Source organism: Engystomops pustulosus, chromosome 8 (assembly GCF_040894005.1).
Source record: "Engystomops pustulosus chromosome 8, aEngPut4.maternal, whole genome shotgun sequence".
Classification (NCBI taxonomy): Eukaryota; Metazoa; Chordata; class Amphibia; order Anura; family Leptodactylidae; genus Engystomops; species Engystomops pustulosus.
In genome coordinates, this window is record NC_092418.1 from 71,746,522 (window position 1) to 71,765,970 (window position 19,449).

General features: G+C 40.3%; 1 protein-coding gene across 4 annotated transcripts in view; it reads right to left on the minus strand.

Annotated features, from left to right (window-relative positions):
- LOC140075372 (aldehyde oxidase 1-like) overlaps positions 1–19,449 on the minus strand; it is a 152,418-nt gene that overhangs the window by 23,629 nt on the left and 109,340 nt on the right. For 3 of the 4 annotated variants that reach the window (XM_072121170.1, XM_072121174.1, XM_072121173.1), the window contains 9 exons: positions 17,961–18,083; positions 17,152–17,248; positions 12,553–12,677; positions 11,485–11,618; positions 10,136–10,223; positions 9,977–10,063; positions 9,421–9,612; positions 8,595–8,822; positions 4,990–5,085 (listed from right to left, as the gene is read on the minus strand). In XM_072121170.1, coding sequence (XP_071977271.1) covers positions 4,990–5,085; positions 8,595–8,822; positions 9,421–9,612; positions 9,977–10,063; positions 10,136–10,223; positions 11,485–11,618; positions 12,553–12,677; positions 17,152–17,248; positions 17,961–18,083 — 1,170 coding nt within the window. The remainder of the gene's footprint in view (positions 1–4,989; positions 5,086–8,594; positions 8,823–9,420; positions 9,613–9,976; positions 10,064–10,135; positions 10,224–11,484; positions 11,619–12,552; positions 12,678–17,151; positions 17,249–17,960; positions 18,084–19,449) is intronic. The other variant, XM_072121172.1, reaches the window with a different exon arrangement.

The following is a 19,449-nucleotide window of genomic DNA, read 5'->3' on the forward strand; positions in this document are numbered from 1 at the left end:
ATAGGCTGAAACTTCACGAAGTAATAGCATTTTCTCTTTCATAGCTTGTTAAGTGGATTCAATTCATTTAGCATGTGGCAGCTTATGTGCATCATGTGATATCCCAATATCAATGTGTTGCTGAGGCTGCATTACTTCCGAGTTTATTTTATGTAAAAGTTTCTTAAAGGGGGGTTCAGGGATAATTAAGTTATTTAATAATAATAATAATAACTTTATTTATGTAGCGCAATCAAATTCCTTAGTGCTTTACAAATCATAGGGGACATATACGAATATAATATTACATTACAAAGAACAGTCATATGGAACAATAGGAGTGAGGGCCCTGCTCACAAGAGCTTATAGACTATGAGGATGAGGGTGTTGACACAAGAGGTAAAAGAACTTGTAGAATGGTCCACCAATTCTTTAAGAGGGAACAATATAAAATAATTTAATAAATAATTCAATAACTAAAAATTTTGCTGCTTGAACCAGCCATCAGCCACCATCTTATTTACTGGGTCCAAGGTGAAAAAGACTTACAAAACCAATTTCCCTTCAGAGCAGGAGGGAATTTCTTAATTGGACCCTAAACTTAGTACTGGCCCATGGTGGATAGGATGCTCATTATATATTATTAAACTCCAATAGTCGCACGGCTTACGACCAAAAATACCCTATTTCCACCAGGGTTAAAGTTAAAATATAACCTTTATTAACTTAGTTTTTAAAGAACCGAAAAAGAGACACATTAAAAAAAGTGTGCAAACAGGCCAGCATATAGGAGAATGCTGAGACTAAGGGGCTTGTGAATGCCACCGTCAGGGAGTTAGGACATTAGGAATACTCCAGAGGCAGTTGATCAGTTCTCCCCTGTGTTTGTCAATATGTAAACTATTTCATGGAGGTTTGTTTGTGGCCTCCGAGCTATTCTCAGCAGGTTATATCCTTAGTGTCAGGATTTCTGCCAGGCTACTATTTCATATTTCCCTGTGTAATTGGTATTAAACTATATTTCCCTATGCTAGGCCTGTTGCTGTTAAAAAACACTGAAAAAAAAACCCGCTGAATTCAGCCCAAAACCCCTGATGACGCCGTGATCGCCGAAACATGTCGGGTGGGCTTGGTTGAGCAAGTGTGTGTGTATATGTGTTTTTTAACAGCAACAGGCCTAGCATAGGGAAATATAGTTTAATACCATTTACACAGGGAAATATGAAATAGTAGCCTGGCAGAAATCCTGACACTAAGGATATAACCTGCTGAGAATAGCTAGGAGGCCACAAACAAACCTCCATGAAATAGTTTACATATTGACAAATACAGGGGAGAACTGATCAACTGCCTCTGGAGTATTCCTAATGTCCTAACTCCCTGACGGTGGCATTCACAAGCCCCTTAGTCTCAGCATTCTCCTATATGCTGGCCTGTTTGCACACTTTTTTTAATGTGTCTCTTTTTCGGTTCTTTAAAAACTAAGTTAATAAAGGTTATATTTTAACTTTAACCCTGGTGGAAATAAGGTATTTTTGGTCGTAAGCCGTGCGACTATTGGAGTTTGAAAATATACAAGGTGACAAAGACTGCACAGAAGCTGGAACTTGGTATAAATCTGCTGTTTGCCGAATAACAGACGGGAGATAGGACATAGGATGGATTAGTAAAGGGAGAGTTGACGTTTCATGCAGTTAACAATTGTGATAGGCTGCCTAAAGAGATGGGTTTTAAGAGCATGTTTGATCTTTGGAGGGTGGGTATTAGTCTGAGAGTCCAGGGGAGGGCATTCCAGACTACTGGAGCAACTCAGGAGACGTTCTGGAGACGTGAATGAGAGGTTCAAATTAAGGTAGAGATTAATCTAATATCACTGGCAGATCGAAGAGCACGAGAAGGGAAATAGACTGAGATGAGAGAAGAGATATAGGGAGGTGCAGCATTATTCAGAGCTTTGTGGATGAGGGTTATTATTTTAAAGTGAATACGGAAGGAGACAGGCAGCCAGTGCAGTGATTGGCACAAACTGAAGGCATCCGTGTAGTGTTTGGTCTGAAAGACTAACCTGGCAGCTGCATTAAGAATAGATTGTAGAGGAGAGAGTTTAGCAAGTGGAAGACAGACTAGTAGGGGGTTACAGTAGTCTAGTCGAGAGTGAATAAGTGCAACAATTAGCATTTAAGAAGTTTTAATTGTCAGAAACGGTCAATATATGGTGAAAAGGAGAGGTCAGAGTCCAGCATAACCCCATGACAGCAGGCCTTCTGCTTTGGTGCTAAAATGTTCCCACACACTGAGATTGAGAGGTCAGGGTTTGGTAAGATAGTAGATGGTGGAAAGACAAGAAGTTCAGTCATAGAAAGTTAAGTTTCAAAAAGAGAGTGGACATGATGTTAGAGACAGCAGAGAGACATTAACCAGTATTCTGGATTAAGGCAGGGGTGATGTTACGTGCAGAAGTATATAGCTGGGTGTCATCAGTGTAAAGATGATACTGGAAACCAAATCTCCTGATTGGCTGTCCAATGGGGGCAGTATAGAGGGAGAATAGAAGAGGACCTAGGACTGAGCCCTGAGGAACCCCGACACTGAGAGGAAGATGAGAAGAGAAAGATCCAGAAAAGGAGACACTGAAAGTGCGGTCAGAGAGATAGGAAGAAAACCAAAAGAGTGCAGTGTTCTTCAGGCCAATGGAGCGAAGCATCCTGAGGAGGAGCTGGTGGTCCACAGTATCAAACGCTGCCGATAGATCCAGAAGAATGAGAAGAGAATAATCACAATTGGATTTTGCAGTGAAGAGATCAGTGGAAACTTTAGAAAGGGCAATTTCAGTGGAATACATAGAGGGGAAACCAGATTGTAGGGGGTCAAGGAGGGAGTTAGCTGAGAGATATCGGGTTATTCAAGAATAGACCAGGCGTTCCAGGAGTTTGGAGATGAAAGGAAGGTTAGAGACTGGTCTGTAGTTAGTAGCATTGGATGGGTCTAGTGAAGGTTTCTTTAGTAAAGGGGTAACAACAGCATACTTGAAAGAAGAGGGGATGACACCAGAAGAGAGACAGAGATTGAAGATTTTAGTGAGGTGAAAATGTCTGCTAGGGAGAGAGACTGTACGAGATGTGAGGGGATGGGGTCACCGATGCAGGTAGTGGGTCGAGCAGAGGAAAGGAGCCTGGACACTTCTTCTTCTGTGACCAGCTCAAAGGAAGAGAGTGAACAAGGTAAGGCACCGGAGGGAAGGGGATTAGTGGGGTAAGAGGATTTCCTGGCAAATACAATCAATTTTATCCTTAAAGTAGGTGGCCAGATCTTCAGCCCCAAGGTCTGTGACAGGTGGCTGCACCTTTGGTGTTAGTAAGGAGTGAAGCGTATCAAAGAGGCTTTTGGGTTTGTTAGAGAGAGAGGAAATTAGACCTGTTTAGCAAGGTGAAGGGCAGAGTTATGAGTTTTTAGCATAAATTTGAAGTGTAAAAAGTCTGCAGATGTGCGCAACTTTTTCCACAGACGTCCGGCAATCCTGGAGCACTGCCGAAGGAAACGAGTTTGCTCGGTGTGCCAAGGTTGCCCGAGTGTGTGCTGAAACTTTCGGAGTGAGTGGTGCTATTTCATCTGGCGCACTTCTGAGGTTTGGACAGGTGAAAGAGGAGATGTGGGACAGTGTAGACCGAGTCTTCTGTGAGTTGGTGAGTAACTATTGCACGTGGGTTCGGGTATGAATGATGAGTGGAAGGATTCTGAGAAGGTAAAGGATTATTGAAAGTAAATGAAAGGAGGTTATCGTCAAAAAGTGGAAAGGAAAAATTGGTAAAATAAGATATTGAAGATGGTCGGGAGAAGACCAAATCGAATATGTTTCCCTCATTATGAGTGGGGGAATCGCAGAGTTGTGAAAGAGAAGTACCTAGAGAAGTAGTTAGTGCTAAGACTTGAGAGGCAGGAGGGGAAATGGGAGTGTTAACAGGGATGTTGAAGTTTCCCATGATGATGGTTGGAATGTCACAGGATAGAAAGTGAGAGAGCCAAGAGGCAAAGTGGTCAAGGAACTGCTAGGGTGAGCCAGGAGGACGGTATACTACAGCCACATGGAGAGAGAATGGGAGGAAAAGTCTGTGGGTGTGAACCTCAAAAGATGGGAAAGTAAGATAGGGTACAGGAAGAATGACCTGGAAAGTGCATCATGGAGAGAGTAGAATGCCTACCCCTCCTCCCTGCCTATTCTCAGGTCTGGAACAGTGAGAAAAGTGTGAACCGCCATAAGACAATGCCGCAATGGAGGCAGAGTCATCCTGCTGGATCCATGTTTCCGTGATGGCAAGCATGTCAAAAGACTTAGAAAGAACTGATTCTAGTTTGTTACACACAGAGAAGGCATTCCATAGGGCACATTTAAAAGGGGTTGCGGTTTGAGGAGGAGAAGAGGGGATACACTGAATCTTTATAAGGTTACCAGGGTTTCTGTGTGAAGTGTTGAAGTGTTGAAATAAGCAGAAGGTGGGCCTGTGTTAGGAGAGATGTCCCCTGTGGCAAACAGAAGTAGAAAGAGAAGAGACAAAAGATGCTTTCGAGATTTATAAGAAGTTATTTCTTGCTTCACAGCAGAACACTGTGATAAGTTAGTATGGTTACATAACGTGTAGAGTGTGTGAGTGGTGTAAAAAGGCGATTGAAGGAGTGAGGCATTGATATGGATAGTTGGTCCTGGTGAGATCAATGGACAGTAGGAAAGTAAAACAACCATAGCAAACAGAGTAAAACTGGAAAACATTTTTAGACAAAAATAATTGTTCATTTTTCTCTGCCATCTTACCTGTCTCCTGCCCTGTCTAACTGCAATGTATAACTGCAGCATACTTCTCAGAATATTATACTTGGCGGAATATTATGCTAAGCAAACCAAGAATGCAAGCATCTATGTTTGCAAATAACTTACTCCAGGAAGCCCCACTGTGCGTCCTGCAGCAGAATGTAACATGCTGTGACAAATGATTTAGTGTTATTTAGACAATATACCTGTGTAATCTTTGTGTGAAGGCCTTGGCCTAATTCCACCCCACCATGACTGACAAGAACTTTTCCATCTCTATAGATATGAACCAGCGCTGAAGCCTGGGAATGTTAAAAATTGGAAAAATATACATTGAAGCAGGAAATAAATTGAAAGAAATTATAATATGAATTTAAACGGGTTGTATCAACTATTTATAGGAAATCTCAAAATCCATCATGATAAACCAGGGACATTTACTCATAGATCCAGGCACTGTGACTGTGGTTATCTTATATTTGTTATCCATGGCCTCCTTCCTTCTAAAATCAATTTTTAAATTATGCTAATGATTTACAGTGGGGTTACCAGAGCATCTGCAGCGTCACGGGCTGTTAAACCGTCTCATCCACTACCTTTGTTCCCTCACCACTTAATCCCACCCAATGCCTGATGAAATCTCAGTGCAGCAGAGGAAGTTAAATGCACACAGTAGAAGGGGGGGGGGGGAGACCTCAGTCACAGCATAACAGCCTGTGAAGCTACAACACTGAGGGGCATTGGTAAACCCCCTAGGTGCCCTTTGGGCTCATTGGCATAATTTAACAGTTGATTTTAGAAGGAAGGAGGCCATGGATAACAAATATAAGAAGATTACCACGACCACTGTGTCTGGATCTATGAGTAAATGCTCCTATTTTATTTGAATTAATGTAAGTTAAAGGGACTGGGTATAACAAGCTAATCACAGAGGTTCTGAATGCTGGGAATCGGCTCCTGTCCTCACTTATGGGTGGTGCACCAGATCCTACATCCATCCTGCCTCTCTATTCAGTTGTAAGAGAGGGTTGGAAACTGCCATGCACAGCTCTTGGCCATCTTCTGCACTTACTTAGCTCCAGAGTACTGGAGAAGATAGAGCAGTATGCCCTGACACCTTCATACTATTGGATGAAGCAGCATGGGGCATGCTTCACCTACCTCTTCATCCATGAGTGAGGATGGTCTCTCTGGAATGCTTGCAATCCTGTTCTCATAATAAGTTTTGGTACCACCCATTGGACCCTCACTGATCACCTTGTTATACCCTATCTGGTGTGTAGGGGATACCTTAAAATAGTTGTTTTAAACTCTTTAAAAAATAAAAACTCAACAGAACTTGAACTCCTCGGGAAAAAGTGAGGTATGAAAGTGTACACACCAATGCAATTATATTAAAACAGAATGGGGCTTATTTAGCAAGAGTCTGCGGAAGCACTTTCGTTGTTTTTTCCGACAATATTGGGGTGCAGCTAGACCAAGAAATAGGAGGTGCAAAGTATGACTTGCCAGTCTTATACTGCACCAGATTCATTATTCAGCATCAGACATAATGGGAGAGGTTCATTAACCCCTTACCGACACGTGACCTAGTAGTATGTCAGACGTCGGCTGCAGGTGAATGGAGAGGGCTCAGCCCTCTCCATAGCCGGTAAGTCTTTGCTGCATATTGCAGCAAATACTTACCGGTAACACTCGCGATCGGTGCTAGCACTGCAACCTGTCTATTGCAGCCGGCAAAGCTGCCGGCGGCTTCAAAAAGATGGCGGCGCATGGGCGGCGCCATCTTGGTGAAGAACACCACTCCCTGTGACGTCATTAACGGCGATCAGTTACCATGACAGCCTCGGGTCTTCCGAAGACTGTCTGGTTTTAACCTATTCTTTACAATGTGCGATTCGCACATTGTAATGAATGAGGAGGAAATCCCCATATACTGCCATAAAGTAGTATGGCAGTAATGTAAGATCAATCAGACAACCTAGGGTTAAAGTACCCTAGGGCAGTGATGGCTAACCTATGGCACTGGTGCCAGAGGTGGCACTCGGAGCCCTTTCTGTGGGCACTCAGGCCATCACCAGAGATGACTCCAGGTATCTTCCTGCAGTCCCAGACAGCCCAGGACTTGCTGTGCACAGAGCTATTATAAAGTGACAATGCTATCTGGAACTATTTTCTGCTTTATTGGTGTCCTCAGAGTGCTGGTATTAATGAAAACTGTGACAGAGAAGGGAGTATAAATCAAAAATGAAATTTCTCTGTTGGCACTTTGCGATAAATAAGCGGGTCTTTTTCGTAGTTTGGGCACTCGGTCTCTAAAAGGTTTGCCATCACTGCCCTAGGGGGTCTGAAAAATTGTGAAAAAAAATTACATGAAAAATTCCTATAAATTCAAATCATCCCCCTTTCCCTAGAAGTCATATAAATATAAATAAACAGTAAAAATCATATCAAGTCAAAAATGGTACTTTGCCATTTTGAAAAATATAAAAAAAATTCAATAAAAAGTGATCTAAAGGCCGTAAAGTCTTAAAAATAGAAGCATTAAAAACATCACCAAAAGTCGCATAAAATACACCCACCCACAGCTCATACACCAAAGTATGAAAAAGTTATTAGCAGCAGAATATGGCAAAACAATTTTTTTTTATACAGGAGGTTTTCATTTTTATAAATTTATGAAAACATTATAAAACCTACAAATTTGGTATCCTCGTGATTGCACCTACCCAAAGAATAAAGTAGACGTCATTTGGGGCGTACAGTGAAAGCTGTAAAATCCAAGCCCACAAGAAAACGGTGTAAATGTACCAATTTCACTGCATTTAGATTTTTTTTCCTGCTTCCCAGTACACGGTAAGGAAAAAAAAAAGTTCTAGAGTTTTGAAGGTGGGGAGTGAAAAATGGAAACGCAAAAACGAAAAATGGCCTCAGCGTTAAGAGGTTAAGACTAGCGTTTATATGGGCGCCAACTCCACCAGTTATGAACTTTAGACCAGATCTGGACTGACTGAGGAAGAGGGAGGGAGATGCATATGAATCATAATGAATCTCCTCCAATGACTAATCAGGCACTGAAGAGAACTGTCTAGTTCTACTCTGCACAGGTCTAAAGACTGACACATTAATACCTCTCTCCTACTGTGTCTGATTCCTTTGTAATCCATTTTTTGTGGGTCGTGATGACATTTTCGTTTCTACCATTGTTTGGAATACATAATCTTTTGATCACTTTTTATTTCAATTTTAGGAGTTGCAAAATAGTGGTGATTCAAACATTTAGTGCTATTTTCTGTTATGGGGTTCACTCTTTTGGGAACAGGTTTGTGATTTTTGCACTTCTTAGGAAATGGGGGCAATTTAAACTTTTAGTTTTCTTTTTAACGTTTTTCTTTTACAGTATTTACATACCCTTTAGGGTACTTCAACCCTAGGGGTCTGATTGATCCTACCATATTTTGCAATACAATGAATCTTCAGAAATGAAGTTATACAGACTCCAGGCTGTCATTGTGTCATTGTGTCGGTCCCCAATGACGTCAAGGGGAGAGATGATTCTGTGAAGTTGGCAGCGCCTGTTGGGGATTCACTGCTGTTAAATGCCTCCAGCAGCATTTAAAACTGTGATGACACGTGGGCACTGCCATCTTGGCGGGCTCATCTCTCCCAGTGGTGTTTCCGGTGGGGGAATTGCAGCATTGAAGAGGGCTCAGCATGTGAATCCTCTTCAAAGATCAACGGCACTGTGACATACTATTATGACCCATATTTTTAAAGGGTTAAACACATATGCTCCTCTTGATATACTGACCTGGTGATACATTTTCTCAACATAGCCAACTGTGAATTTTAGGGGAACAATAGCAATGCCTTTCTTTTTCCAGTAGTTTTCTTTATTGAATGTTTGGATATCGGTTCTTCTCTTGGTATAAGAAGATTTCTCCATACATTCATTCCAGCAACGTGTCAGATTGGTGGCATCAAACTCCTGTTTATAATGTGTCCTTCCAATATCTTTATACATGTTCTTTTCCCGAACCTTAAAAAAAAACAGCTTTGAACTGAACTTCATGAAAAAATACACACCATCCCTGCGCTTTTTAGCCATTTGTAGGTTTTATTTGGGAAAACAATTGACCAACTTGAGTTTGAGAGAGTCTTTATCTACAATAAATAGTTTTTTGTAAATCTTGAGGAGAATATACTAAAAGTGTCTAAAAAGTACACATCGCAAAGTAAGATGATTAGAGAGTCAGGCTAAATGCACACAAGGAAGCTGATTTTGAGCTGTGAAGAATTGACGTTTTCAGTTTCTAAGAATCTAAGGACTAAGAACATTACATCCTGGCTTCACTGCCATAGGTACAGCACATATACAATGCAGCCATTGTGTACTACATAGGCTTTGTTTTTTTTGGTATTTTTTTAATAGCAGCCAGGACTTGTGTTATAGGAAGATTTGGACACTAAGCCAATTACATTGGGTGCCAAATATATTAGACAATTTAAATTAGGCAAGAATGCATATTCATTTTTTCTAGTTGTTGCCTGCCTTAATGGTTCTATATTAAAAACAAGTGAAGCAAAAACTATTCTACAGAATAGATATTCCAATGAATGGCAAAACCCAGGTTTACCTGATCAGGGGGTAGCCCTAACTTTGTAGCCACAGCATCCATAATAGTTTCTGTTATCAGACCAGTTTGGGGAAAGCCAAATCCACGGAAAGCAGTATTAGAAGGTAGGTTTGTCTTGCAAGCCTTTCCCCGACAGTGGAGATTGGCGAAGTTATATGCACTGTCCATTTTAAGCAGAGCCACTATTATAACCTAAAATGGGAAGACAACAAAGCAATCAAGAAATTTATATTCAAATTGTTCTGTATCATAAAAGGGGTTGCCTGTGAAAGAAAGTTCCCAAATTTCAATCCACTAGTGATGTTTACACAATTAAAATGATTTTAACTTTACTTTACAATTTTACTCAGTTTTATTGTTGTTTCAGCTCTTATAACTCAGTCATGGTCAGTGAGTGACTTTCTGAGCAGACACTTCATGATTGCTCTGTGCTATGAGATCTACTGACAATGTACTTAGATTATCAGGGTCCAGGATTTATCTACACTTTCATTTAGCTTCTGAACAGTCTACTAGTATCTGACACATAGATATACAATATGTATGATAAAGTTACCAGAATAGATTCATCAGGGGTACATCCAGCATTAGCATAGAAAGATACATCGGCACCTACAATTTTTCCATCATTCATGAACCCAACCTGCAACACAAAATTTAAGATCGATCAAAAGCCACAGCCATCATCTGTGCACATTAGGAGTCTCAAACTCACTTTGTAAACCCCTTTGAAGGGATGACGACCAGCAGTCATTAACATATCTTCATTTCGATTCAGAATGCTTCTAATGGGTCTTTTGGTCCTGAAAAATGTAATTGGATACTAAACTTAAAAAACTGAAACAATACACTTACACTAAAAGCCTGGACTGGTGAGGTCCATCTGTTAATGTGAGGTTGAGTCCAATGTAAATCCAGCAGTTTAAGACGACAAGACCCTGTTGTGTAGGTCCAGTTCTAGCTTACATTAGAAAAGCATGGTCATAAACGACTAAGCAATTTAACACCTTTCAAATCATGTTTCTTGCGTGGCCCCGTGTGGTTTCATCATTCAGAAAAGTGAGATGTAAACTGGTTGTATAAAGTCATGGTGGAGAGTTCAGCACTGAACAAGCACTGTCTAGGGCTTCTTCTTTCTCTCGAACATAGGTTCCTCTTTCACTCGAACATATGAAAATTTACTCGAATATACAAATTTTCATACAGGTAGCATGTGGCCACATTCAATTCAGTGGGCAAAATGGCCATCCATTTAAATAGCCGTATTGGTGACTGTACTGTACTAGGAGTGAGACGTAAAGAAAAAAATATTGAGCATGTCCTATTTTCTCCAGTATTTCCGTTCCGTGCTGCATAAGGTTGTGCACAATATGCTGCCATATATATGTGAAATATCCAAGGAGATCAGAACCAGTTGGAGGTTCATTGTGTCAGCCATACATCATATGCCTGCTCACCGCATATTATATAGATGATATATGCATACTGTGACATACGTACACATATGGATAAAAAATGTCACGTATATACGGATTCATATGTTACAGGAATACAGGAATGGAGAAATCATACGTTCCTGTGAAAGGGGCCTTAGATTGTCCCCTCCGCAGTGATGACATCATGTACCAGAATTCAAGATAGAAGGTTACTGATGTCCTTGAATGCCTAGATCAGTAAAAATCCTATACTGCAATACACCTATACACATATAATGAATTACACCTTACACAAGGCTCTGCACACTGAAGTATCAAAAAGTTATTGGCCTTAAAATATGGCAAAAATATGTAAATCTTTTGTACAAAACAATTCATTATTTAAATCTACTAAAACCGTTATAAATCTGATATCTCTATGATCTATGATAAAAAGGGAGCTTTCATTTGGAGATCACAGAGTACATGGCATGGAATATTGCACACCCATATAATAATTTAGAATAACCCATCTAATTATCATTGATACATTGTTATTATGAAGAGTGATAAGTCAGTTGAAAGGTGTGCACAATCTTTTGCTTTTTTCCCATATAAGAAATATTGCTTTTGGGCAGTAATAACTTACTTTTGGGCAGCTACCGCTGCGGCACCGGCAAAAATGCCTGGTTTAGTGATCTTGCCCCCAAACGCACCTCCAACCCTTTTTGTATGAACCATGATTCTGTTCGAGGGAACATCAAGAATGCTGGCCACAGCAAACTGCAAAAAAAAGTGATGTTTAGTGGAAGTTTAGTATCATTGCTTAAATGGAAATATAAAAAAATATGTACATATTTTTCCATCAAAGGAAATATAAGGAACTTCAGCACTTATTCTGATCACATGGGCTGCTTCTATGAAACATATACCGGTATATACAGTGGCGTAAAGAAGAAAGGTTCATTTGTGGACCAAGCAGGACCTCATGCTTTTCTAGATCTCTGCTTGCTGTCCTTAAATAGGAAGCTTCTATGTTTACTTCTAGTGGATAGAAATCTGTGGATCAGTGGATCTCCAGATACTCTTGAAATGCATTTTAAAATGCATTTCAAGCTTGCCCTGTGGACATGGATTTGGGATCTTTTGGTGGGACCTCTTATGAAAATCAATCTGTGCATCCACCAGCTCCCCCTCACACTGTGGTCCCTGATCTCATCTCCCCCTCTATATTGTGCCCCCATATCTTCCCCACCGTATTGTGATACCCCACTACATCTCCCCTTTGTGTTTTGACACCCATCTCTCCCTTTATATTGTGAACCCCTTTTCCACCTCCATATTGTGACCCTAATGTCATGGAGATGGTCATGATGGGATGACAATCACTGGCAACATGGTGTCGCCCATTTTAAGGGTTAGTTAGTGGGCGTTTGCTGTGTTATGCAGCAAATACCCCCCACTTTATAAAGAAGGTTCAGCCTGTGAGCCCTCTTTATACATGTGCCACAAGTTTTCTCCTGTTTGCTGAATGCTTTTACACTGTGTGCACGTAACTTTTTGAAGTGTTGTCGTATTATTATAAGTGAACATTGCAGGATATAGGACTTTTTATCAAATTTATATAGTGACAAGGAAAAATAATTCCTTAAAAAATATGTTTAGCATGGAAACTTGATTTCTGGCAAGACATTTCTTTGGAGAGGAAAGCCCCTACCTGTGCACTTGATGGATCCTGTGTAGAGATGTATACATCAAGCTCATTGTCCTCTTTCTTTGGCACAACAAGGACAGAATTTGTTTCCATATAAAATTGTTCCTGTCCTCCAATGTGAACTTCTCCTAGAAATGAAAATTAACACATTTGGAGTCCACATCACATTTGTGATTTTATTGATATACAAGATACTGTTGTTCAATGTGTACACAGTAAACATTTAATTTCCTCCCATTTTAGATCAAGGAAGACAGATATGTCTAACTTAAGTTTACCTGCAATGTAGTTGCCCAGTCCTGGCACATCTTAAATGCAAAACTATGATAACTAAGAGCTGTAATTGTTTGAGTCTTAATAAACGCCAGTTTGTGACACAAACTGTGACAAATCTGTGGAACCACAGAAGACCTGGCACAAAAATACACTTGCTCCACAAGTAGGACTTTTAGCATACATTTCCTGGTCTAAATTAAAGGGGTTGTCCACTTTCAACAAATAATTGATATGGCTTGAGTAAGGAAAAGTTATACAATTTTCCAATATACTTTCTGTATCAGTTCCTCAACATTTTCTAGATCTCTGCTTGCTGTGCTTCTATAGAAAGCTTCTAAGTATACTTCCAGTGGATATAATCTGTCCATGGTGATGTGATAGACATGCAGGTGTAGGAGCCATTATTATCACTGAGAGTAATAGGAGTTGTGTGATAAAAACGGCATGTCTATCACATCACCATGGACAGATTATGCCGTTTTTATCACACAACTCCTATTACTCTCAGTGATAATAATGGCTCCTACACCTGCATGTCCATCACGCACCATGGACAGATTATATCCACTGGAAGTAAACATAGAAGCTTTCTATAGAAGTACAGCAAGCAAGAGGAATTGATACAGAAAATATATTGAAAAATTGTATAACTTTTCAGTACACAAATAATATCAATTAAATACTGAAAGTGGACAACCCCTTTAAAGGAAACCTACCACCACGGATCTACCTATTAAGGTAGGTCTGGTGGTAGGTGCCTCTAATGTATGTAAGGATAGCCCTTTTAAGGGCTAATCCTTTAGTCCCCTTTATCTTTTTTAATCTTTAATTGTGGTAATATGCTAATTAACCAAAGAGGCTACTGGGGCGTGGAGTAGCCGGAGCTGAGGCTACACGGCGTGAATACTCCACGTCCCAATAGCCTCCTTGATCCTCCTACCGAGATATCTTCAATGTGCAGCTAATATATTCCTCATATGTTTATGCAGGAAAAAAAGAAAACATACAAACACATTACAAAAACGATTAAATGGTTAACAAATCAAAGTATATGCATGGAAATGAAATTCTGACAATCTTGCTTTGCCATGTGAATACCTCCGTCTGTTTAAAATTTTAACAGTTTAAAATGTCTTAAAACGGCTAGTCTGACAGGATATAGAATTGGCAATGCACTGGAACCCAACCAATGACAAAAAAGTCAGCCCTGTGTTCACCAATGTTCTCTGTGGCTGCATTACTCTATGGATAGGCTGAATATCCCCATTATAGACTAGAGTACTAGGCTACACCGTGCACATGCATGACCATCACTCCATACAAACAGGGGACATATACTCTGTGACTTTTTGGGCAATTTAATAAATATTTCTAAATAAAGTTTTACAATAAGAAACAAAATAGGGCACTATCCACTAGCTCCCAGGCACTAACAGCCAAACCAGACACAGGAGCAGTCCAAAACGCAGAACCAACAGCTGACAACACAAACGGTGGTGCTCCACTAGCGGTAAACAGTCCTTGTAAAATTCAAATATAAGAAAAAAGACGAGCAGCACTCACCAAGCTGGGTGAGAGTCCTTTATTTCGGGTGCATGGCACAGGGAAGGTGGCGACGGGCCGTTTTGCGCTTACTAGCGCATTATTAAACCATTGACATCATCTGTCTGTGTCGCGCACAATATATGCATAGAAGCCGGAAGACGTCTTCAAGGAAACTGTGTACACGTTCTAACGTGCCGAGCGGCGCACATTGTAAATGTTAAAATCACAAACAATATGAGAATTAAAAACAACTACAACAAAGTACATACAAGGGACAACTGCAGGTAAGAATAACTATCTAATATTTTACCAAAAAACTTCTGGTGCACAGACAATAATCCTTCCTTAGCCATCTGGAACTTGCATACAAAAAGAGTTGGATCCAGCACAACATAAAAGAGCACCCACGGGTGTTCTTTGTCAAAAACAAACCTTTTTTTTTCATGAAACACATCTTAAAACATGAGGAGACAGTCTGGTTTACGCTTTTCAACGCAACAGCGTCTCCTCATGTTTTAAGTCTCCGACTTTGAACCCTACATTCAAATATCAGGGCCAGTTGCGGACCTTCCTTAGGAGGAGTGTAGAAGTTGGTATCCTATCAGAACGTACAGATGTAAAACTTTTACCTGAGTGTCCTAGATATCCTGTGTGGTATTTTTTATCTAAAGTTCACAAATCCATGTCAGCCCCCCCGGTCGACCTATTGTGGAAGGCATTAGGTCTCTTACTGAACCCCTGTCACAGTATCTTGACTGGCTTCTCCCTCCATTGTTGTTAGAGGTACCATTGTACCTTAAGGATACCAACTCTTTCCTTAAATTTATCAAGGACATACATTGGAGCGAAAGCTACATGTTGGCCTCCATTGATGTGGAGAGCCTGTATACCCGCATCCCACAGGATTTGAGAGTACAATGCATGCACTACATTTTAGTTAATGCCCAAAAGAGCTCCCACTATGTGGAATTTGTATATCCCATAACGCCTTCATGTTTGATGACAGATGGTATGTCCTGTACGGCAATGGGTACTCCCGTTGCTTGTACCTTTGCCAATTTGTTTCTCGCTTGTTTTGAGAATCGTTACATCTATTCTCTGGACAACCCCTTTGTCTCAAACATGAAGGCGTTTTACCGTTATGTGAATGATATTTTTATTGTGTGGGAGGGCACGCGCACACAATTTTTTTATTTTGTTGAATACCTTAATAACTTTAATCAGATGAACATGTGCTTTACGGTGGTTTTGGGAGAGAAAGAATTGGATTTTTTGGACGTGATGGTTAGCGAAGTAAGAGGGGAGCTGTGTACATCTGCTTTCAGAAAAGTCACTGCTACCAGCTCCCTTCTACACTTTGAGAGATTTCACCCCGCTCACACCAAGAATGGATTACCATATATTCAATATTTACGGCTTAGAAGGATCAATAGCGAGGACACTCAGTTTACCCGTCAAGCTGAAGTTCTTACAAATCGGTTGGTAGCTAGGGGATACCCCAAAAAATTGCTTCAGGAAGCTTATTAGAGAGTTACATCTTTATCTCAGGAGGAGCTGTTACAATCTAGTAGTAGAAGAAGTAAAAACCATGGGAATGTGAGGGATGGTAAGAACAACAGCAAGAAATTAGCATTTTTATTTCAGTTTAGTCCCTGTGAGAATATTATTTATCAGGCTATCTGTAAAAATTGGGGTATTCTAAGGCAAGATCCCCAACTTTGTGATATTACTACTGAACGTCCATGTGTTGCGTTCAGACAGTGACCCACGGTCAAAAAAGCATCGGTACACAGCAGATTTTCCACACCATGAGTCACATGGTTGGAAAAAAGTATTCCGAAAGGAAATTACAAATGTGAGTCATGCAAGTTTTGTATGTACAACAGTCAATTGAAGTTGATTAAGTTTGGAGGCATCACAAAAAGGGTTGATTCCATTATCTCATGTAGGTATACTTATGTGGTATACGTTGTATTTTGTCCTTGCAAGTATTTTTATATCCGTAAGACCATACGCAGACTTTACATGAGATTTAGGGAGCATTACAAATCTATAGGTTCGGGGAATGGCTGCAGATTGATCGAACATGTAAAAAATTGGAAACCCTGAGGTGCTGAGGTTTGCAGGCATAGAACAAGTAAAAGTGGATCCACTCGGAGGAGATAGGAATCGGAGCTTATTGAGACAAAAGAGTAAATGTATTATCTAATTTGATGCTGCAGGTATTTTGGGGTTAAACAATAAAAATTACTATAGTGTATTTCTATGAATAATTAGCTATGTAGATGTTCGGTGGTGTACTTTCGGTACCGTCATATAGATTATGGAAAAAAAAAGAACAGTTAACCACCTTATATGCTCCTCTGCAGGATAGTATATAGTTATTCTTACTTGCGGTTGTCCCTTGTATGTACTCCGTTGTAGTTGTTTTTAATTCTCATATTGTTTGTGATTTTAACATTTACAATGTACGCACTCGGCACGTTAGAACGTGTACACTGTTTCCTTGATGACGTCTTCCGGCTTCTACGCATATATTGTGCCCGATGCAGACAGATTATGTCAAAGGCTTGATAATGTGCTAGTAAGTATGAAATGTCCCGTAGCCAGGCCCCACACCATCCCTGTACCATGCACCCGAAATAAAGGACTGTTGCACAGCTTGGTGAGTGCCGCTCGTCTTTTTTCTTATATTTGAAAGTTTTACAATATAATGATTCAATTCTGCCTGTAACCCAAATGTGTCTATGCTATTGTGTGTATGTTGCTTAAGACACCTACCTTCAAGGATCTGGTCAGCATTTTTAAAAGCTTCTTCTACATTCCCATGCAAAATTTGTTTGGAAGGTTGGAAGAATGAATTGTGTTCGATGGAATCCTATAAATGGACAATTTAATCATATAGCTTATCATTCCTTGTTCACTTATCTTTTGGTCTCAAAGGCATATTTTTTGTATGTTCAGCATATACATCGGGAAAGCTCCCAACTTATATGCTGAGCGTATACATTGACATAGATTGCCAGATGGAGGCATAGTTGTTGGCTCGGTCAACATCCGCAGAGCGACGTATGCACAATAGTAGCCTAAGGGGAGCGGATGCAGTTACTCTCCTCCAAGCTCACTGAGTGTATATGTCTGTCAGCAGGAAGGGGGACCCGGTGATGTCCCTTTCCATATTAGGACATTTACATAAATGGGGAAACACTCCATACATCGCCGGCTACTGTCGTTATGCACTTCCCTCTGGGGGAGGAGGGGTACCCAGGTGCTGTATCCCACTGTATACGTATACATCTGTGCCATACATTGTAAGGACACGTCAGAATCCCCCCGACGTGCCCTTACAACATTTGGCACAAAACACCCAGGTTAAAACTGCTTGTGAATAAGGTAATCATGTAAAATTTTGTATTGTTTTGACACATTCTATATTTACTTACAGGGATGATGCCGCTTTGGTGTACTGTGTACAGTATGTGGTTTTACATCAGTGTTTCTTTTTAACTCCGCATTAACCCAGAGATAACAATATCTAATACAACACAGCAGGTTATAAACCAAGTACATGCAGAATCACTATACATTACCTCCACAGTGATAATAAGTGGTTCCTTATCTTTATAGCTGATCTTCACAAGAGCCACTGCTCTTCTTGCATGTTCAGGTGTATCCGCTACTACTGCACATATTATTTGTCCCACACAGATAACCTTAAAGAAGCATACTGCATTAATTCTGAACATGATTGGGAAAGATTATAAAAGCAGTGGTTACATAGTTACACTAATATTTGATATGGCAAAATGGTTAATGCAATGTCCACCTTTGTAACAATGTTACAAAGTATGGTGTTCCAAAGTATCTAAAAATAAAATAAAATGTTGAAATTATAATTTTCTGACTGCTGCTTCTAAAAAGACCTACTGCACGCATCTCCCTGCATCTGCTGTCATACAGAGTTTTCTTCCATTTGCTTCTGAGGTCTTTGTAACTTTATATTAAGACCATTTTTTTTTAAATCCTCATACTGTATTTGTACATCCATAATGCAAATTAATTGCAAAAAATCAAGAATAACGATTAAATGGCTATTTACTGTATATTATCTGTGGCTATGTACAGACAGTCCCTGACTTAGGCTAAATTCACTGTAGCACAGCAGGCACATGTCAGCATGAGGGAGAGGAGGAGAGGATGAGCGCCGCTCACCCCCACCCCTCTCATAAGAGAAACATGGGGCACGGCACCATATTCCGGGGAAAGATAGGACATTTCCTATCTTTCTCCCGGCTAGGGAACAGTACATGTGCTGCACCATAACGCTCCATACAGTGCGATGCACCCATTGCCAGCCTATGGGGACGTATAGCCGACGTGTAATATAAGAGAATGGAATCCCATCCCTAGAGGGAAATCAAAAATGGCGCTACACACATGAAAAATACATGAGAGAAGCAAGGACAACATGTGTTAGGTAGCAAACAATAGTAACAATCCTTTATTAAAGTTCATACAAAAAACAGGAAAATCAAATGGGCAGAAATTATAAAAACAATTAAAAAGAGAGAATACAGATCAACTGCATTCAAACAACCAAACATAGCAGGTAACTGTCATATGATAGTGACAGAGAAACCTGCTAAAGGGCCCCCAAGAACGCAACACAAAATCAATTGTAAAAATAAGTACGGCAAGATGTGCTGCAGCTACAGAGTAAAATGAACTGCACAATATAGGGGTCTGAGGGGAAGGACAGAATTGTGTTCCGAATCCACATAACACCCAAAAGGGCAAATAATGGATGCAATGACCCTCAAAGATCAGGGAACAATTGAAAACAATTGAAAACACTATATACACAAATGTATATCCGATGTGTATACATCAGCCATGTATATGTCCCCCAATGGCTGTGTGTATGAGCCTTTAAGGACATCCTACTTTCAGACATCCCCTAGTTACAGACCGACCTCTCTTGCCACTGTGACATCTCGTGAAGCTCTCTGGATGCTTTACTTTAGTCCCAGACTGCAATGGTCAGCTGTAAGGTGTCTGTAATGAAGCGTTATTGATAAT